General features: G+C 42.6%; 1 protein-coding gene across 24 annotated transcripts in view; it reads left to right on the top strand.

Annotated features, from left to right (window-relative positions):
• The window catches only part of DYSF (dysferlin), a 203,405-nt gene that overhangs the window by 164,778 nt on the left and 21,741 nt on the right, over positions 1-16,886 (top strand). For 17 of the 24 annotated variants that reach the window (XM_045978680.1, XM_045978675.1, XM_045978677.1 and 14 more), the window contains 4 exons: positions 5,319-5,417; positions 12,738-12,866; positions 13,177-13,332; positions 14,905-14,996. In XM_045978680.1, the coding sequence (XP_045834636.1) occupies positions 5,319-5,417; positions 12,738-12,866; positions 13,177-13,332; positions 14,905-14,996 (476 nt within the window). Of the gene's footprint in view, positions 1-3,942; positions 3,961-5,318; positions 5,418-12,737; positions 12,867-13,176; positions 13,333-14,904; positions 14,997-16,886 lie in introns of all 24 variants that reach the window. The other 7 variants (XM_045978655.1, XM_045978669.1, XM_045978663.1 and 4 more) reach the window with 1 other exon arrangement.

Raw genomic sequence — 16,886 nt, 5'->3', positions numbered from 1 at the left:
ATTCAGCTACTGCTTTCAAGCTTCATCAGTGTAGTAATGTGCATCAGTTCTTCACTGCTTTTTATTGCCAAATGTGTGGAGATATCACATTTTCTTTATCTATTCACCAGCTGGTAGACATTTGGATTCTTCCTCTTGGCAGTTATGAATGAAGCTGCTCTGAACATTCCTGCACCAATTTTGGTGTAGATGTAACTTTTCATTTCTCTTGGTTATTTAACTAGGAGTACAATTGCTGGGTCATATGATAACTCTCTGTTGAACCTTTTGAGAACTGCCAGATTGTTTTCCAAAATGCCTGTACCCCTTTATGTTCTCATCAGTAGCATTCCAGTTTCTCCATGGCTTTACCAACACTTGTTACTATCAGACTTTTCGTGATAGCCATCCTGGTGGGTATGCAGTGTTTTCTCACAGTGGTTTCGATTTGCGTTTCCCTGTTAGCTAACAATGAGCACTTTTCCCTGTGCTTATTATCCATCTGCTGGTCTTATTTAGAGGAATGTTTATTTCAATGCACTGCTCCTTTTTGGTTGGGTTGTCTTTTTACTATTGAGTTGTGCGAGTTCTCCGTATATTCTAGTTGCAAATCCCTTCTCAGATATATCATTTGTAAACATTTTTTCCCTATTCTGTGGATTATCTTTTCATTTTCTTGGTGACATTTTTTCCTGAAATCCTACTACTGTTGTTTATTTTTAAAATCCTTAATTTTAAAAATTACGTAAGGAATACATGCACATCATGAAAATTTAGAAAATTTTGAGTGATGCACAAAAATAAAAGGAATAAACAAAACATTTATAATGCTGTCATTCATAGGTAATTTCTATGAACATTTGCGGTTTTGTCTTTTTCCTAAAATGAAATCACATTATTCATTTATTAACCTTTTATTAATCTCATCAGTTGTGGATAGCTTTCCATGCCAATAAATCTATTTCAATTGCATCATTTTTAAATGTTGCATAATACTTAATCACGTGGGTATTCAGTTTACCCAAACAGTTCATTATTGTTACTTAAGTTGTATCCAGTTTTTCACAATAATAAATGAAGTTAAATCTTTATGCATATCTATGATTACTTTCTTTGGATAAATTTCTAGGACAGGTTGATGGGTCAAAGCATGTGTACACTTCTAAGGCTGAGGAAACATGCAATCAGATTGCCTTCTGGAAAAGACTATGGCCAGTTATGCTCCCACTGGTAGTTTGTGAGAGAGCCGGCCATTAGCCAAGAAGCTAACCTGGTCCACACCAAAGAAATAATACCATGATCAGTGATAGTAGTAAATACTGACATTGTGGGCGCCTGGGTGGCTCAGTGGGTTGGGCTGCTTCCTTCGGCTCGGGTCATGATCTCAGGGTCCTGGGATCGAGTCCCATGTCGGGCTCTCTGCTCGGCAGGGAACCTGCTTCTCTCTCTCTCTCTCTCTCTGCCTGCCTCTCTGCCTACTTGTGATCTCTCTCTCTCGTTGTCAAATAAATAAATAAATAAAATCTTAAAAAAAAATACTGACATTGCATTAGGTGCTAAATCACCTGTACTATTTAAAAAATCCTTATATTTACTGACTCCTTTATTTCTTACCATAATTCTATCAAATTGGTACTGTTTGATCATTTTACAGATTATTAAGGCACAGAGAGGTTAAGTAGTTATCTAAGGTCACACAGCTAGGAGTGGTAGGATTTGAACTCCGCTAATAATAACAAATCACCTTGATTTATTGCTTTTTTATATCCACATCACATGAAAATTATTGGCAGAGGCAACCTTATGTGCAAAAGCCCAGAAGGGAGAATTTCTGGTAGCACAACATTGTACATTACTCTAAGATACTCTTTTTAATGCTAGGAAAGCTTCCTTTTATTCTTAATTGAATGAAAGTAAGTGAATGGGAATGAATGAACTGAGAGTTTCACTTAGGAATAACTGAAAAGTTTTATCATTCCTTTCTCCCCCTTTCTTATTTGCATGTTATAGATCAGGGGTGGCAGAATTTTTCTTAAAGGGCCAGAGAGTAGGGGTGCTTGGGTGGGACAGTTGGTTAAGCATTGAACTCTTGGTCTTGATCTCAGGTTGTGATTTCAGGGTCATGAGATAGAGCTCTGGTATCCCCCCAACCCTCAAACCAATCAATCAAACAATCAATCAATCAATCTTTTTTTTTCTTCTTAAAGGGTCAGGGAGTAAATATTTTAGGTTTGGGGGACTTAAGGTCTCTGTCTCAACTACTCAACTCTGCTGTTGTAGCTGAAAAGCCACCACAGACTGTATTTGAATTACACAAGCAGGTGGCTGGCCAGTGACCCATAGTTTGTAAATTTCTGTTGCAGATGATCATGTGGGTTTTTTCTCCTTAATCAGTGATGTTGAGCCACTCCTGCATTCTGGAATAATCCAGCTTGACCATGGCACATCTGCTATAATCTATTATTATCCTAATGTCTCTATTCAGGAATGGGATTAACGTGTGTGCGTGTGTGTGTGTGTGTATGTGTGTGTGTAATAAAGAGTCTGTCTTTGAGAGACTGCTAGAACTTTGTTCCAAAGGAAGCATCCTGACTGATGTCTGTGTTGGAGGTACCTCTTTGAGAGCTCTTTCACTTTCAGGATTACTGACCTCTTCATTTTCTATTACTTTTGAATCAATTTTGGGAATTTGTACTCTCCTAGAAGATTTCCTGCTTCATGTACATTTTCCATTTTGTCACTGATTAGGTGGTAGTAAATCTCCGATTATTTTCATTCTCTCCATAATATATTTCTATTTGATCTTTTTCATTCTTAGTGGTGTATCTGCTTCTAGACATTAGATTTGATAAATGTTTATTTTATTGGTCTTTTGAAGGTTTGCTCTAAGATTTGATTATCATTTGTACTACTCTTCTCCTTTCTAATGTATTTATGTCTACTCATCATTGTCAAATTTTGGTCTTCCTGTTTTTCATTTTGTAATTTCTTGAGCTATCATTTACTTTCATTCCTTTGTATAAAAGCAAGAGCACTTAAGACTGATTTTTTTCCTTTGAGGACAAATTTGCTCTAACCCACAAATTTGGGGGCAGAGCCCTGTCACTGTTGGTATTAGCTAAGTATCTGTGATTTTAGATTGGTTTTCTCTTTGACCCAGGAGGGTTTAAAAAGTGTGCCTTTAAATTTCTAAAAGTTTGAGAATTTTAATCCTTAAATTTTTCATTTATAGCTTTACTGCATTATGGTCAGAGAATGTGACTGATACAGGTTTATCTTGGACTTTATTAAGATCTGCTTGTGGCTTTTAATTTTTTTCTAAGTGCTCCGACGGTGGTGGAAAAGAAGGTATATTTTCTGTCGTTGGATCACATGTTTGTCTACTTAATTGACGTTGTTAGTGGCATTATTCAGATTCTTTGTCTTCATATTCCTTTTTTTCTTTTTCTTTTGCTTGGTTTTTCAAGACTGTGGGAAGTGTAACAACTCTCCCACAACTAGTGTGCTTCTTTTATTCTTTGGACAGAACACACTGGTTGGTTGCCGATTTGTGCCTGACTCTGAGCCTGATCATAAACTCAAATATTTAAGTATCTGGGTGGGGAAGAGAAGGAAGACTTAGGAGGATTAGCTAAACCAGCTTCCGGTCTAACAGTTTCTGTGTGCACATATGTGCCTGTGTGTTAGTGTGTGTACTCTTGTGGGTGTATGTGCATTACAGTATAAACATCTCCCTTGGGCATGTCTGTGTAAATATATTTTTCTGTGTTATGCATTTGATATATATGCCTGCATATTTTTATTCACCCATGGTATCTTTTTCTTTAAATTGATCTTGAAGTATTAGGGCTTAGGGCTAGGGTCGGCCTTGCTCTACGCTGGCTTTTTCTAGAGGGGTTGCAAGCCAGAAAGCTCTGCTACACTGTATATTAACCAATCTGAATGGCTTTTCCTCTCCTCTAGCTGCTGAAGAACCTCCTGGTAAGTTGGTCTGACAATGACTGTGTAGACTCAACCTTCCTCTGGTACCCGTGCTCTGTGCTCTGTGTCTGGGGATCACATTCTGGCCACGATGTGGGTGTTAGGGCCACACTGCCAGGATAGGTGGAGACTCTGAGAGCCTCATCCTACCCTCTCCCCACTGTGTTGTTCCAGGTACCCTTGGCTTGGTTCCAGCTGGTTCTCACCCTTAAGAAACCATGATTCAAAGGACTGAGCATTAGTTTAAAGGGAGCCACAAGCATTTCCAGAAACTCCACAACAGACATTCAGTTGATTTAATAGTATCAGAGCAGACTTTTGGGAGACCTCCTAACACACCCCCTCCTACAGAGGAGGAAAAGCAAGCTCCAGATGAGCTTTCTTGACACCCAGTCTTTGGCCTTTCCCACTAACTGGGTGAGTTTTAATGGTATCGACAGGCACAGACTGAGTGTCCAGCCCTAGGGAGGGTTTGGAGGGAGACCTGAGGCAGGATGACCGTCCAGCCTTCAGGAAGCTTGCTGACTTCCTGGGTGACAGGACACCCACAACTAGACAGGACACAGCTGGAGGACCATTCTAGACAAAAGAGATAAGAAGACCTGTAGACACACCATGTGTAAAATGTGTGAAGGTGAGGAGACCAGTGTGTGCTCCAAGAGACCTGTCTGTCTTCTACAAATAGGAGTAAGGGGAGGAAGGACAAGGCAGAGAATGTGTTATCACAAACTTCTGTTTACCTGATGTCCCCCATGTAGCATGGTGTCTTTTGCATAATGGGCCCTTTGTAAGCATTTGTTGATTTTCAGGGATTCTGCCTTGATGGGACCTTGGGTAGGCTAAGTTCTGATTTCTGATGGTTTGTTTTTTTTCCTCCTGGGGCTGGGGAGACAGGATAGCTCTTTGGGGTCTGAGTTTTCCTGGGCCTACTCCATTGTATTTATAAGTAACTCATTATTGACATTTCCCCCCCAAAGAGTTACCATATGTACCTTCTGATTTCAGCCTTGGTACATCCATGGAATGCAGGGGAACCACAGGGCTCATGTCCCCATTAAAAAAAGGAGAAGGGAGGCCCAAGAGCTTAACAGCATCACACAATGAATGGGGGGCAGAGCCAGGACCGGAACTTCTGCCTCTCAGGGTCGAGCAGGTGTTCAAACCTTTCTTCTGGTCAGGTCTGCGCAGCCTGCCTCTGGAGGGGTGGTGAGTTCCAGGGGTCTGCTCCCCTGAACTCACCCAGCAGGAGAGCTTTGAAGACCATGCTGGCCCATCAGCCTTGCTAGATGCCTGGTCCAGAAGGGCCTTGCTTGGCAAGTTCTGTTTCTGAAGTGATCTCTTTCTTTCTACCCACTCAGGAGGAGGAGTTCATCGACTGGTGGAGCAAATTCTTTGCCTCCACAGGGGAGAGGGAGAAGTGCGGCTCATACTTGGAGAAGGGCTTTGACACTCTAAAGGTGAGACCTTTCCACAGTGTGCCCTTCAGTCTAATAGCCCCTGGGCACGCACAAGGGACAGCGAGGATGGCAGGGAGACAAAACATGTACACTTATGTCACCTCCTCTGAAAACCTGTGTGAATCTTCTCATTTGGTGCCTGGGAGCTGGTGAATCCTGACGAGCTAATTGAGGTGGGAAGGGTCACCCACAGATTTAGAGCAAGAAGTCAGTGTGGGCTGGATAACCAAGAAAGTATTTTTGGAAGATTGTTGAAAAATACTGAGGTGTTTATGGGTGAAATCATACCTGGCCTGGGATTTGTTTTAAAATGAAAAAAAAAAAAAAGAAAAAAAAAAGAAAGGAAGGAAGAAAAGAAAAATAAATGGGAAGATAGTTGATGTGAGTGACCCTCTGGTAGATTTTCAAAATATTAAAAATTATGAAAATTGCAAAATACTGAAAATTGTTAAAACTTGGAGCTGGGTACTTGTTAAAGTTGGAGTTGGGAATTAAATTAAATGGGAATTGTTATTCCCATGTTAGGTTATTCCCTTTCTTTTAAAGTTATTTGAACTTTCTATAATAAAAATATTGTGTTAAAATAAAAAGGGAAGTCAGTTTGAGAATGTAGCTACGACTCCTCTGCCCCTACAACTGGGACAGAAACTGCCTAGCAGATATAAAAATATGGTAAACTTTGCTTCCACGAAAAAAAGAAAAGAAAAGAAACCCCCTCCCCCACAAAGCCAACCAAACAAACAAAAACTAAGCCAGGGATGAGTCAGCCAAATTCTGGTATTTTGAGGAAATTCCACAAATACAATTACGCTTTTTAAAAAGTAGACTGCTTTTAAAAAAGATAACCAGAGGTGACTCAAAGTTACTCCCCAAAGGAGTTGTAAAGAGTCCTGGAGAAGGTTGCCAGATATGTTCAGGATGTTCAGTTACACTTGAATTGCAGATAAATAAGGAATAATATTTTAGTATAAGTATTTTCTGTAATTGTTAGATAAGTACATCTTAGGCCTCAGATATTGCCCGAGACATACTTACGTAATGAAATTATTTGTTATTTATTTGAAATTCAAATTTGAGTGGGTGTCCTGTATTTTGCCTTGCTTTATCTGGCAAGCCTGTTTAGAGAAAGTATGCAAAGGCTATTAGATGCAGGAGAGGGGCCTGAGGAGCACCCCAAAGGGGACCAGTGGAATGGGATTTGAGGCCTGTGGGAGTGGTGGGTGGTCTGGGCTTTCAGGTTGTTCTACTGGCTGAAAACCTTGGCTGGCCACTCTGGAGGGTGATTCTACAAGGTGGTAAAAGTTGTCTTTGATGCAGTGGGCCTCTGGGTGAGTTGTATCTGGAGGCCTGGTTGTGCAAAGATGAGAAGAACAGGGGCCCCAAAGGCACAGGCCACCTTAGGCAGCAAGTTCTTCATTGATTTGCAGTTGGGTGTGTGAGGCTGGGCAAAGAGACTGAACTTGTGTACCAGGAAGAAGGTCCGACACATTAGGTCTGGCATGTGGTAGTGTGGCCTTGCCAGAAAATGAGAGAAACCAAGAATGAGGACTCCTGCCAGCATGGCCCATGGCCCTGGCCCCCCTTGCTGCTCCTTCAGATGCCGGACATGGAACTGGCATCCTGCCCTCCAGCCTGACCTCTCTGAGGAGATCTCTGACAGCATCCAAGTGAACATGGGTCGTCCAAAACAAAAACGCATTCAACCTGTTTCTGGGGGGAAAAAACCAAACCTGGAAGGAACATTGGTCCTTTAAGGATAAGTAAATAGAAGAAAACCACCACCACCACCACCACCACCATGAGTTTTTGAAAAATAACCTGTAGCATTAGGAGAGAATGGAGAACACAATGGGTAGAGGAAAACAAACAAACAAACCAGATTTTGGAAATTACTAGCCTGGGGGGAATACGCAACTTGCAGTGTCAGTAGCAAAAGATAGAAAAATAAAAGATACAAAAAAGAAAGCATAAAAAACAGAAATCATAGAAAAACACAACAGAAAAAGAATAATACATATTTGTTTTCCTAATAAATGAAGTGTATTGAGCTTCTCTATTGAGTGATAAGAACTCTCAAACTATATAAAATTAAAAATTCATTAGACTGTCCTTAAGAGGTAGGTCTAAAACAGTACAACTTAGAATGTCTAAAAAATAAATATTTTGGCACAAAAAATAAGGTAAGTGCCAATAAAAAAGAAACAGATATAATTTAAAGTAAAAAGCGAAGGAAACAAAATGGGATGTTTTATATAAATGAAAGATACACGTCTCAATGAGAAAATGCCCAAATATTCCTGTACAGGACAATAAAGCTTAGAAATATTTAAAGCAAAAATGGTAGGAAGATGTAAACTCATACTTCACACAAATAAAAGGAAGAGATGAGAGAAATTAAAGTTGCATTAGGGATTTTAATGCATCTTTTTCCTAGGCAGATGAAGCAGAAAGTAAATAAATAAAGAAATAAGAGGTCTGAATAACAAGGTAAAATATTTTTTAAGGTACATCAAAAGTAGCTTTAGAATATCTCTATTCTAAATAAACTCTATTTATTAAAAATAATAAAAAAGAATATGTTTTTTCCTGTTGCTCAGAGAATATTTACCAAATTTGATCACATATTAGTTTAGCAATAAATTACCAAAAGCAGAAATCATACAAGACAGATTAAAATGTAATAAAATGAGAAATTAATAACAAAACTTTAAGCAAAAAGACCTACCACTTGGAAATTTAAAAAGTATTTTATTGAGATTTCCAGTATGAACATGGCTGCATAAGTCAGCATTTTTCCCCTTTTCTTCTGGAAATCATTCAAACCCACAAACTCCATTTTCAGTAAAAGTTGGAAACAAATAAAACCCGCAGACTCCAAAATACATGCAAGGGCTGTCCAAAGGCAACCAAGATTGGGTAGAAGCCACTCGGCAGTAAATGAAGAGAAAATGATGAAAGGTCATAGTGGTAGCAGATCCCAGAAAACCCCATTCTTCCTAATGGAAGAATGTTGAGAATTATTGAAGACAGGTTATAGGCACATGGGCACTTATTATGTCACCTTTATTTTTGTGTGTGCTTGGAAACTTTCATAATAAGTAGTTTTTTAAAAAGTTCCTGAAGTCAAGGTTTCCCCATGAAAGATAGAAGTGATCCACCTTGTCCATGACGATGGATGTGGGAAATTTGGAGTCAGGTTCAGGCTGGCAACAAATGCTTCTCAGGCCTGGTCCAGTTTAGAGAAGTGAAAGAGGTGGAGCCACACTAGAATCAAAGAGGTGAGCCATATTTGCAGGAAGCAGTCTGCCTCTGTGGCCAGAGCAAAGGAAGTAACTAGGCTAGGAGAATTCAACACGTTTAGTGACAAGTAATCATAAAAGAACTATCAGGGCATTAATTCAAAAATGCCATAAAAAAAAAAAAAGAAAATATAAATCAAAATTTGGCCAAAAGAAGAGGATATATATTACCAGAAAAATTTTGCCAAGGAGCAGATGAAATGAAATACTTAGCTGTGAAATTTTCAGAGGTGGGACAGTCAGAATCAAGGCAGAAATGAAAGAACTCAAGGGATGATGAGATGAGAAGAGACTGGTAGGATTCCAGAAAGGAGGAGAACACATGAAACTGAAAGGAGTGCGGGGCAGAATGGCCACTTTAGAAAACACAGGAAGGGGGCAGAGGACAGAAATGATGAAGTTCAACAAAATGATATGGAAATAAAAAAACAGAGGTATAAAACAATAAAGAGAAAATGACAGATCAGGGAAAGGAGATCCAACACTTGCATAATTGGAGTCTCTGAGGACGGCAACCAAAATGGTGAAATAAAACAAATAGACATTGAAGAGTTTAGTGGAAGTCACCAGCATTGTCAGAAGAATACCTGAATATACATACTATAAGGTCCACTGGGTGTCAGGGAAAATCGACCCAGATTGGTCAACCCTGACACTGATCCTAGTGTATGTTACTGGACTTGAGATTTAAAGAATTTTTGGAGTAGTCATACTTTCTTCTTCCCCCAAATATTAAGTCATTTAAAATAGGAAATAATACAAGTTGGCTTCCATTTATCCATAATGACATTTCATACCCAAAGACAGAAAAGCACCATGTGTAAGATCATCAAAGGGAAAGGGTGCCCTAGGATTTATATTCAGTCCAGCTGCCACTCAGGCACAACAGCTGTGGACACAGAGCATGCATATTCAGGAACTGGGGGTACAGGCCCCATGCCCCCATCTTGAGGAGCTCCAAGGGAATGAACTTAGTCAATTAGGAGATAACTGGGAAATCCAGAATGAAGGGACTGGTTGTGATCATATTTTACCTTAGACTTCCAATGAAAATAAATGGAAGGATTAGGGTAATAAGGTAAAATATAAGTATATACAGTGAAAATGAGGAAGTGACAATACTGGCAAAAATTAGACATAGGAATGCCTGAGTGGCTCAGTCGGTAAAGCGTCAGCCTTCAGCTCAGGTCATGATCCCAGAGTTCTGGGATCGAGTCCCGCACTGGGCTCCTTGCTTAGCAGGGAGTCTGCTTCTCCCTCTCCCTCTTCCCGTCCCCCTCTTCTCGTGCTGTTTCTTTCAAATAAATAAATAAAATCTTTTAAAAAATTAGGTACAGAAGGAGAAAAGATGATGGGATATAGAGTAAGGACATGAATTGCCATATTATGGAATAGATAGGGTTGACAGTATTTAAAATCAGCAAAACAAGAGGAGTATAAGCAAATTATAAACAAATAGTACAGAATTAATATTAAGGAAGACAATGCTGTCTAAAACTGAGTGAGGGAGAGGGAGTGGGAGGGAGATAAAATTTCATCATTTTATCATTGCTGTAGTAGGGAACACTTCAATACTGTCCCTAAAGACATGCAGGACTTAGAGAATTACTTGTTTATATAAATTTATAATAACATTAGAATATGAACTCAGCTCATCAGAAACACACACACATATACACACACACAGAGAAAACAGACCACACAGGCAAGGGCGTAAAACAAAATCGATGAAATTGGAAAATGTAACAATAAACTTGTTCTGTGACTATGTAAATGCAATATAAATGTAAACCCAGATCAAACATATTTGTTATATCAATGCATGTCATATCAATCACTCATTAATTACAAAACTTAAATCAGATCTCAAAGCAAAATCTAACTCCAAAATAGGTTCATGAAGGTTGAAAACGAAAGATTGTAAAAATGTGTACCTGGCAAATACAAATGAAAAGAAAGCAGAAGGTACCGTCTTCTTGTTAGATAAGAGCAGATTTGGGTCCCCCTAATTATTTAAATGAGACAAAGAATGACATTTTATAGCATTAAACCATACAATTCTGGGAGATAACAGTTATGAGAATATCTATGTGCTGAATAATAACACATCAATATTTACAAAACAGAAATTACAGGAGATATAGGAAAGAAATAGCAGGTAGGGGGAGATTTTCTCTCTCCTCTTGGTTAATGTCAGAGTCGAGGGAACACAAACGTAAGAGGATAGAGAAAAGCAGCATAGTTATTCGCCTGACTGATCCCTGTAGCCTGAAAACAGAGGCTACAGCCTTTGGCATCATTCCAGAGATGGACCATGTAACAGGCCCTGAAGAGAACATTAATACAATTCAAAAAGTGGCCTACCAATGGCAATATTTTTTTTATTATAATGCCATAAAATGAGAACTTAATAACAAGATAAAAAAAAAACCCAAAAGTTCTCTCCTATCTAGACAATTAAAAAACAAAACAAAACAAAACAAAAAAACAAAACCTCTCTTTGCACAGTTCTTGGCAAAAGAAAAAACATAACCCCAAATTGCAGAATATCCGGAAAACAAGGATAAAACGTTACATATTAGAACTTGCTAGTTATAACTAAAGCAGCATTCAGAGGAAGGTTATAGCCTTAAAAGCTTGTCTTAGTTAAAATGAAAGAATGAAAAACAAGCATCTAGCTCTTGGATCAAAGAATAAAAATAAAACTGTAATTGTGGTATACCAAGAGAATGGATATGATGACGTTAGAATCAAAACAAATGGGTCCATGCCAAGAGAGTAGTAAGCGGAGACAATTTCATAACAATAAGCATTTTTCTTATTGTCCGAATAGAGGGAGCAAAGTAAATAAAGCTTCAACTGGAGAAGTTACAAAGAGTAATGAAAAAGAAGTTGCAAAGAAGAATGAAATAATAAAAATAAAAGCAGAAATAAGGAACTGGAGCAGAGGAAATGGTAGAATGAAGGAACTGTCCCTTAAAATGATTAAATGATATAAACAGATCAAGAACATACTCAAAATGGTACCTATCAAATAGTAACCAAATAACTAGTTATTTTTGAGATTCCAAATGCAAGACAATAATAATCTTTTCTTTGTATTTACTCATATTTTCTAATTTTTAATAACGAACCTGCCTCACTTGCATCATTAATTGTTTCTTGGAAGGGACAGAACCTGGGCTAGGCCTCAATGAGGAATAACACTTAGCAGTATGAGACAGGAACTTACCTGGTTCGCCTTGGCTGTCAATTTCAGTGTAACCGACTTAGCATGTATATTAAGTTTTTAATATCACTCTTAGGCACATTTATCACCTATAATAGAAAACTGCTGCTTTAGTTAAGCCTAAGCAATTCCAAAGCATGCCTCTAACAAAGAGAGGTCAGTGGCTCTTTGAGAGGAAGGGGATCGATATGTTGAGTTTGCAAATTTAAAGTGGTGCTCAGAAGGCATTCACAGCCCAGGGTTTGGTACCACAGTCGCCTGGCTGTCCTGGACAGGGAGCATTTGTAGATTGAAACACAGACCTATAAATTTTTCAGAGTTCTGTTTCGATCTTCAAGTAAAATGCCTGTTAACTTTTCATTTGTTTGTTTGGTTTTATTCTCGTAAAAAAAAAGACACCAGCCATGTACGTGATGATTCCTAGAAACCTAAAATGTTGGATTCACCAGAAAACCATTCCCTAATGGTGCTGAACACACGTCTTCCCCTCTTCCCACCTCTCCTGTCCCTCCGGTCCCCCACCCTCATCTCCTTTTCCTCTCCACTCTTTACATCCTTTTAATCTCTGCCTGTGACCTTTCCTCCTCTGTCCTCTCTGTTCTTGGCTGCTCTCCTCTTCCTCTCTGCTACCTGTCTTTGTTCCTTTAATTTGCACATGGTCTTTCCCTTCCTTTTCTTCTCTGGGACTTTTCATCCATCATCACTCGAATACTGTCCTGTTTCCTCTTCCCTGGCTGGCTCTCTTCTTTCTCTCTTTCCCTTGTCCCCTTCTCTCATCTGCATGTGTGGCAGGTCTACGACACACAACTGGAGAGCGTGGAGGCCTTTGAAGGCCTGTCTGACTTTTGCAACACCTTCAAGCTCTACCGGGGCAAGACTCAGGAGGAGACGGAGGACCCATCTGTTATCGGGGAGTTTAAGGTACGTCCTTGAGGGCATGACCCTCCTCCTCCTCTGAGAGGACTGAAACTGTGAAGTGGCAGCTATCATAAGTGAAGGGGCTGGGAGCAGGGCTACTGTAGTAACCATGATAATGACCATGGTGTTGATGTTGGCACATGGTGACTGTGTGGTCGACACCATTGATGCAGAATCTGATGGTGGTGAAGAAACGGTGGTGGGCTTGGTGGTCTCTGGTGTGATGCCTCTGGCAGAGATGATGGCAAGGGTCATGATGGTGGTTGTGTTGGTGATGATGATCGTGAGTGAGTTGGCCCCTCATTCTTTCCAGGGCCTCTTCAAAATCTACCCCCTCCCAGAAGACCCGGCCGTCCCCATGCCCCCGAGACAGTTCCACCAGCTGGCCGCCCAGGGGCCTCAGGAGTGCCTGGTCCGCATCTATATCATCCGAGCATTTGGCCTGCAGCCCAAGGATCCCAATGGAAAGGTAACATTTCCGGAGCTCTCAGCTGTCCCGGAATGGCAGGCTGGGGCCCAAACGGGCTACGGGATCTGGACACAGCTCTCCCACAGGGAGTTCACAAAAAGCCGAGGAAACCAGCCACACACACCCAGCACCCAGAGAGGCGACTGGATGTGTTTCGGGCAGGGGCCAAGTGCTCTAGGAGGTCAGAGAAGGCGGGGCCGTGCAAGACTTGGCAATCATGAGGAAGGCTTGGCGGAGGGATAGGATTCTTAAGGATTGATAGGAGGGAGAAGAAATTCTCTGGTAGGCTAGGAGAGAAAAGAATATAGTTTTTTAGGATGGGCCAAAAATCTTGGCAAGAGTTTGTGAGAAGACTGTCTGGCATGAGGGCGAGGCACGAGAGGAAGTGACAGGAAGGTGTGGGCGGAGGGTTGGACTTCCTTGGGCTTCAGCTGGTGGTGGCGCGGGCAGGAGAGAAGGGGCTCAGTAACTGTATACCTAGCCATGCTAGATCCTGAGGCAGAAGGGAAAGACGGTAATTCTGATCCTGTCCTTGGTTAAAATTTAACATTTTGTTCATCAGGGCCTGTTGGTGTCAACTTTAATTTTTAAAATATTGCATTAAAATTTGTTTATCTTGATTGACTGAGTTTTGGGGGTGCTCCCTCAAACTTTGTGCCTGAGGCACACATGGACAAATTTTGTACCTCCTCACCTCACTCTGGTCCCCGGCTCTGAGGCAAAATGGGAACTTGCCAGAGAGCAGGAGTCTGGAGCACTGAGGAGATGGCGGTGGGGGAGGGGGCAGGGAAAAATTGGGAAGAGGGAAAGAGGAAAGAAGAGGGACAGGCGGGGTTGACTGGAGTTCAGAGGGACTGGGCTGGGTTCTCTCTCATCCCCTGAGATGGGGGCAGGCCTAGCATGTGTCCTTGAGTCTGTGGGTGGAAGTCTGCTGTCCAGTCCCTGGAGCCCTGCTTTTCAAGGTGAGAGGTCATAGCTGGCCCTGCCCTGCTGAGAAGTCAAAGGGCAGAACAGAGCCATCCCCAGCCCAGGCACCATGATGGCCTTCAGGATGTGGTATGGCCAATGGTCCATTCATACACTTCAAGATTTCTTTATGCCTTGACCGACCCTGAGAAGTCTCTGGTCGCAGTTGCTCCTGGAGGCATCTGGGGAAGGCCAGCCTGGGCCAGGTTGGGCTGCTGAAGTCTGGCCATCTCTCTCCCTTCAGTCTGTTGAAGCAGAGGCCCCAGAGAGGACCGGGGCTGGCTCCGTCATATATGTAATACAGGCTGTAGTGTTTCTGAGGATATGAGCCTTGCCCTCACCCACCTTGTCCCAGTGGGGCAGTGCTTCGGGAGTCCGGAGGACTCAGGTTCCCCTTTTCTACTGCTGGACCATGGCTAGAAGTCCGTGTCAGGGCCAACTGGTGTGGTGGTGTGTGGGACAGGGCCATTGGCCTGGCACCATGGCAGGATGGCAGCTTCTCGATGGCTGGCCTCCTACCCCCACTGAAAGGCCGAGGACCGAAGAAGCTTCAGAGATGTGTTGGGGAAGTGAATTCACTGAAGTCGTCTTCCTGTCTTCCTTCAGTGTGACCCTTACATCAAGATCTCCATAGGGAAGAAATCAGTGAGTGACCAGGATAACTACATTCCCTGTACCCTAGAGCCTGTGTTTGGAAAGTAAGTTGGGGACAGCTCGGGTCTGGGGGGTAGAGGTGCCGACCTGGGTAACCTCCATCCTGGTGGGGGAGGGGTGGCAGCCACCCGGAAGTACCCGGTTCCTGAGGCAAAGCTGGAGTCCCTAACCTTGCACGTCCAGGGGGCTGTAAGTTTAGCTCGCTTTTCACAGGGCGCGGAAGGCTGGCGTCTGGCCAGAGCTCCTGTTTAATCTCATAAACAATTACCTCAAAGAACAGAACTCTCAATGGAAACTCAGAGCCTGTATTTGCTAATTATTCCATTTTTTGTTTGTTTGTTTGTTTTGGTATTTTTTTTTTAGATTAACTTTTACTTTAGAATAATTTTTGATCTATAGAACAGCTGCAAAGAAAGCACGATTCTTGTATACTCTTCACACCCCATTTCCCTCTTACCTGGTTCATTTTGTCAAAACGAAAACATCACTAGTGGCACGTGACTATTTCCTACGCTCTAAAGTTTATTAGGATTAGGCCCCTTTTCCCAACTGATGTCTTTTTACCATTCCCGGAGCTCACCAGGATCCCATGCTGTTGTGTTTAGTTATTGTCATCTTTCGTTGTTGCATGTTAGTCTCTCGCGGGTACACAAAGGAAGAGACTAAAATGCTTCTTGACATCTAAGAACAAGGGGAGGAAGAATCAGGACCTCCTGCGTGGGCAGAGCTCCCAGGCATCCTGAGTTGCCGGTGTCTGTAGAGTTGGTTGTGGGCACTGAGGCCTGTGGCAAGGAGGCAGTCAGCCTGGAGAATTGCCTGTGTCCTGCCAGCGATGAGCCCCCCGATGAGCTGGGATGGGAGGAAGGGCTGCAAGGAAGAAGGTGGGGAAGGGCGCCCTTTGGTGAGCTCCGCTGGCTCATGGTGACCTGGGCCTGTCCACAAGCTGGGTGGCGGTGTGTGTCAGGGCCCAGGCAAGGTCGGGGGAGTGAGTGCAGAAACTTTCTTTGTATAACTCATGTGCTGACCAGGCCCAGCTCAGAGAACGTCAGGAGAACACAGTCTCCTTTTTGTCTGCCTGTATCCTATAGACATTTCTTCCTGTAGACATTTCGCCCTCATTTCTTAAGTGCAAAGCGTGGCAGACAGGTGCTTCCTTTTAGACGGTTGGCTTTGTCCTAAGCTCAGTGTCAAGGCGCTACCCAGAACTTTGTTCATGTGTACTCGTGAACTGACAGGCTCTATCTAGGGGAGTCGCCCCCTTTCCCAGCCGGGTCCACTTTGGGTGTAGCTGTGTGCAGTGTGTGGATGTGTGTGTGAATGGGCGGAGGGGCTTTGCTTCTCTCCCTTTCCTGTCTCATGTCTCCCACCGATGTGCTGGATCATGCATGGTCAGGACTAGGGGAACCCCTGGGAGAGGAGAGCCCTGGGTGCTCCCTGCTCCTGTGTTTTCTGGGCTCTGTCCGGGTGGCAGGTGTTTAAAATGGATTTATTTTCTTGTGAGTGCTTTCCAGAAAGCCCCTTTGAGCCTGCCCATGAAGCTCCAGGGAAGAGGCGGATGCTGTGGCCCTTTTCTGGTGGCCCTTTCATGTGGGCTTCTCCACAGTCTCACTGCGGGAACCCCAGAGCCCATGGGTCAGATTCCAAGTGGCTCCGGTGTGGCCTCATGGTGGCCCAGCCAAGATGGGAGCAGGGTCGCCTCTCTCTCCTCCTCTCCACGGCCCACTGCTTTCTCTCTCTTGAGTAGGAGTCAGGGGCCAGGCTCCCACTTGCAGGGAGCTATTTCAGGGGTAAAGGGCTATCCCTCCACACTTGACCTTAGAGGGGGAATGGGGGTCTCAGAGCACAGCAGGAGCGCCCTCCCAAGAAACTCCGCAAATCCTCCTTCCCGCTCTGCACGTAGGTGTAAAGCCCTGTGTGTCCCCGAAGTGCGTCCC

Source organism: Meles meles, chromosome 15 (genome assembly GCF_922984935.1).
Source record: "Meles meles chromosome 15, mMelMel3.1 paternal haplotype, whole genome shotgun sequence".
Taxonomy (NCBI): Eukaryota; Metazoa; Chordata; class Mammalia; order Carnivora; family Mustelidae; genus Meles; species Meles meles.
Note: the sequence above shows the minus strand (reverse complement) of the source record. Positions and strands in the feature narration are given on the sequence as shown.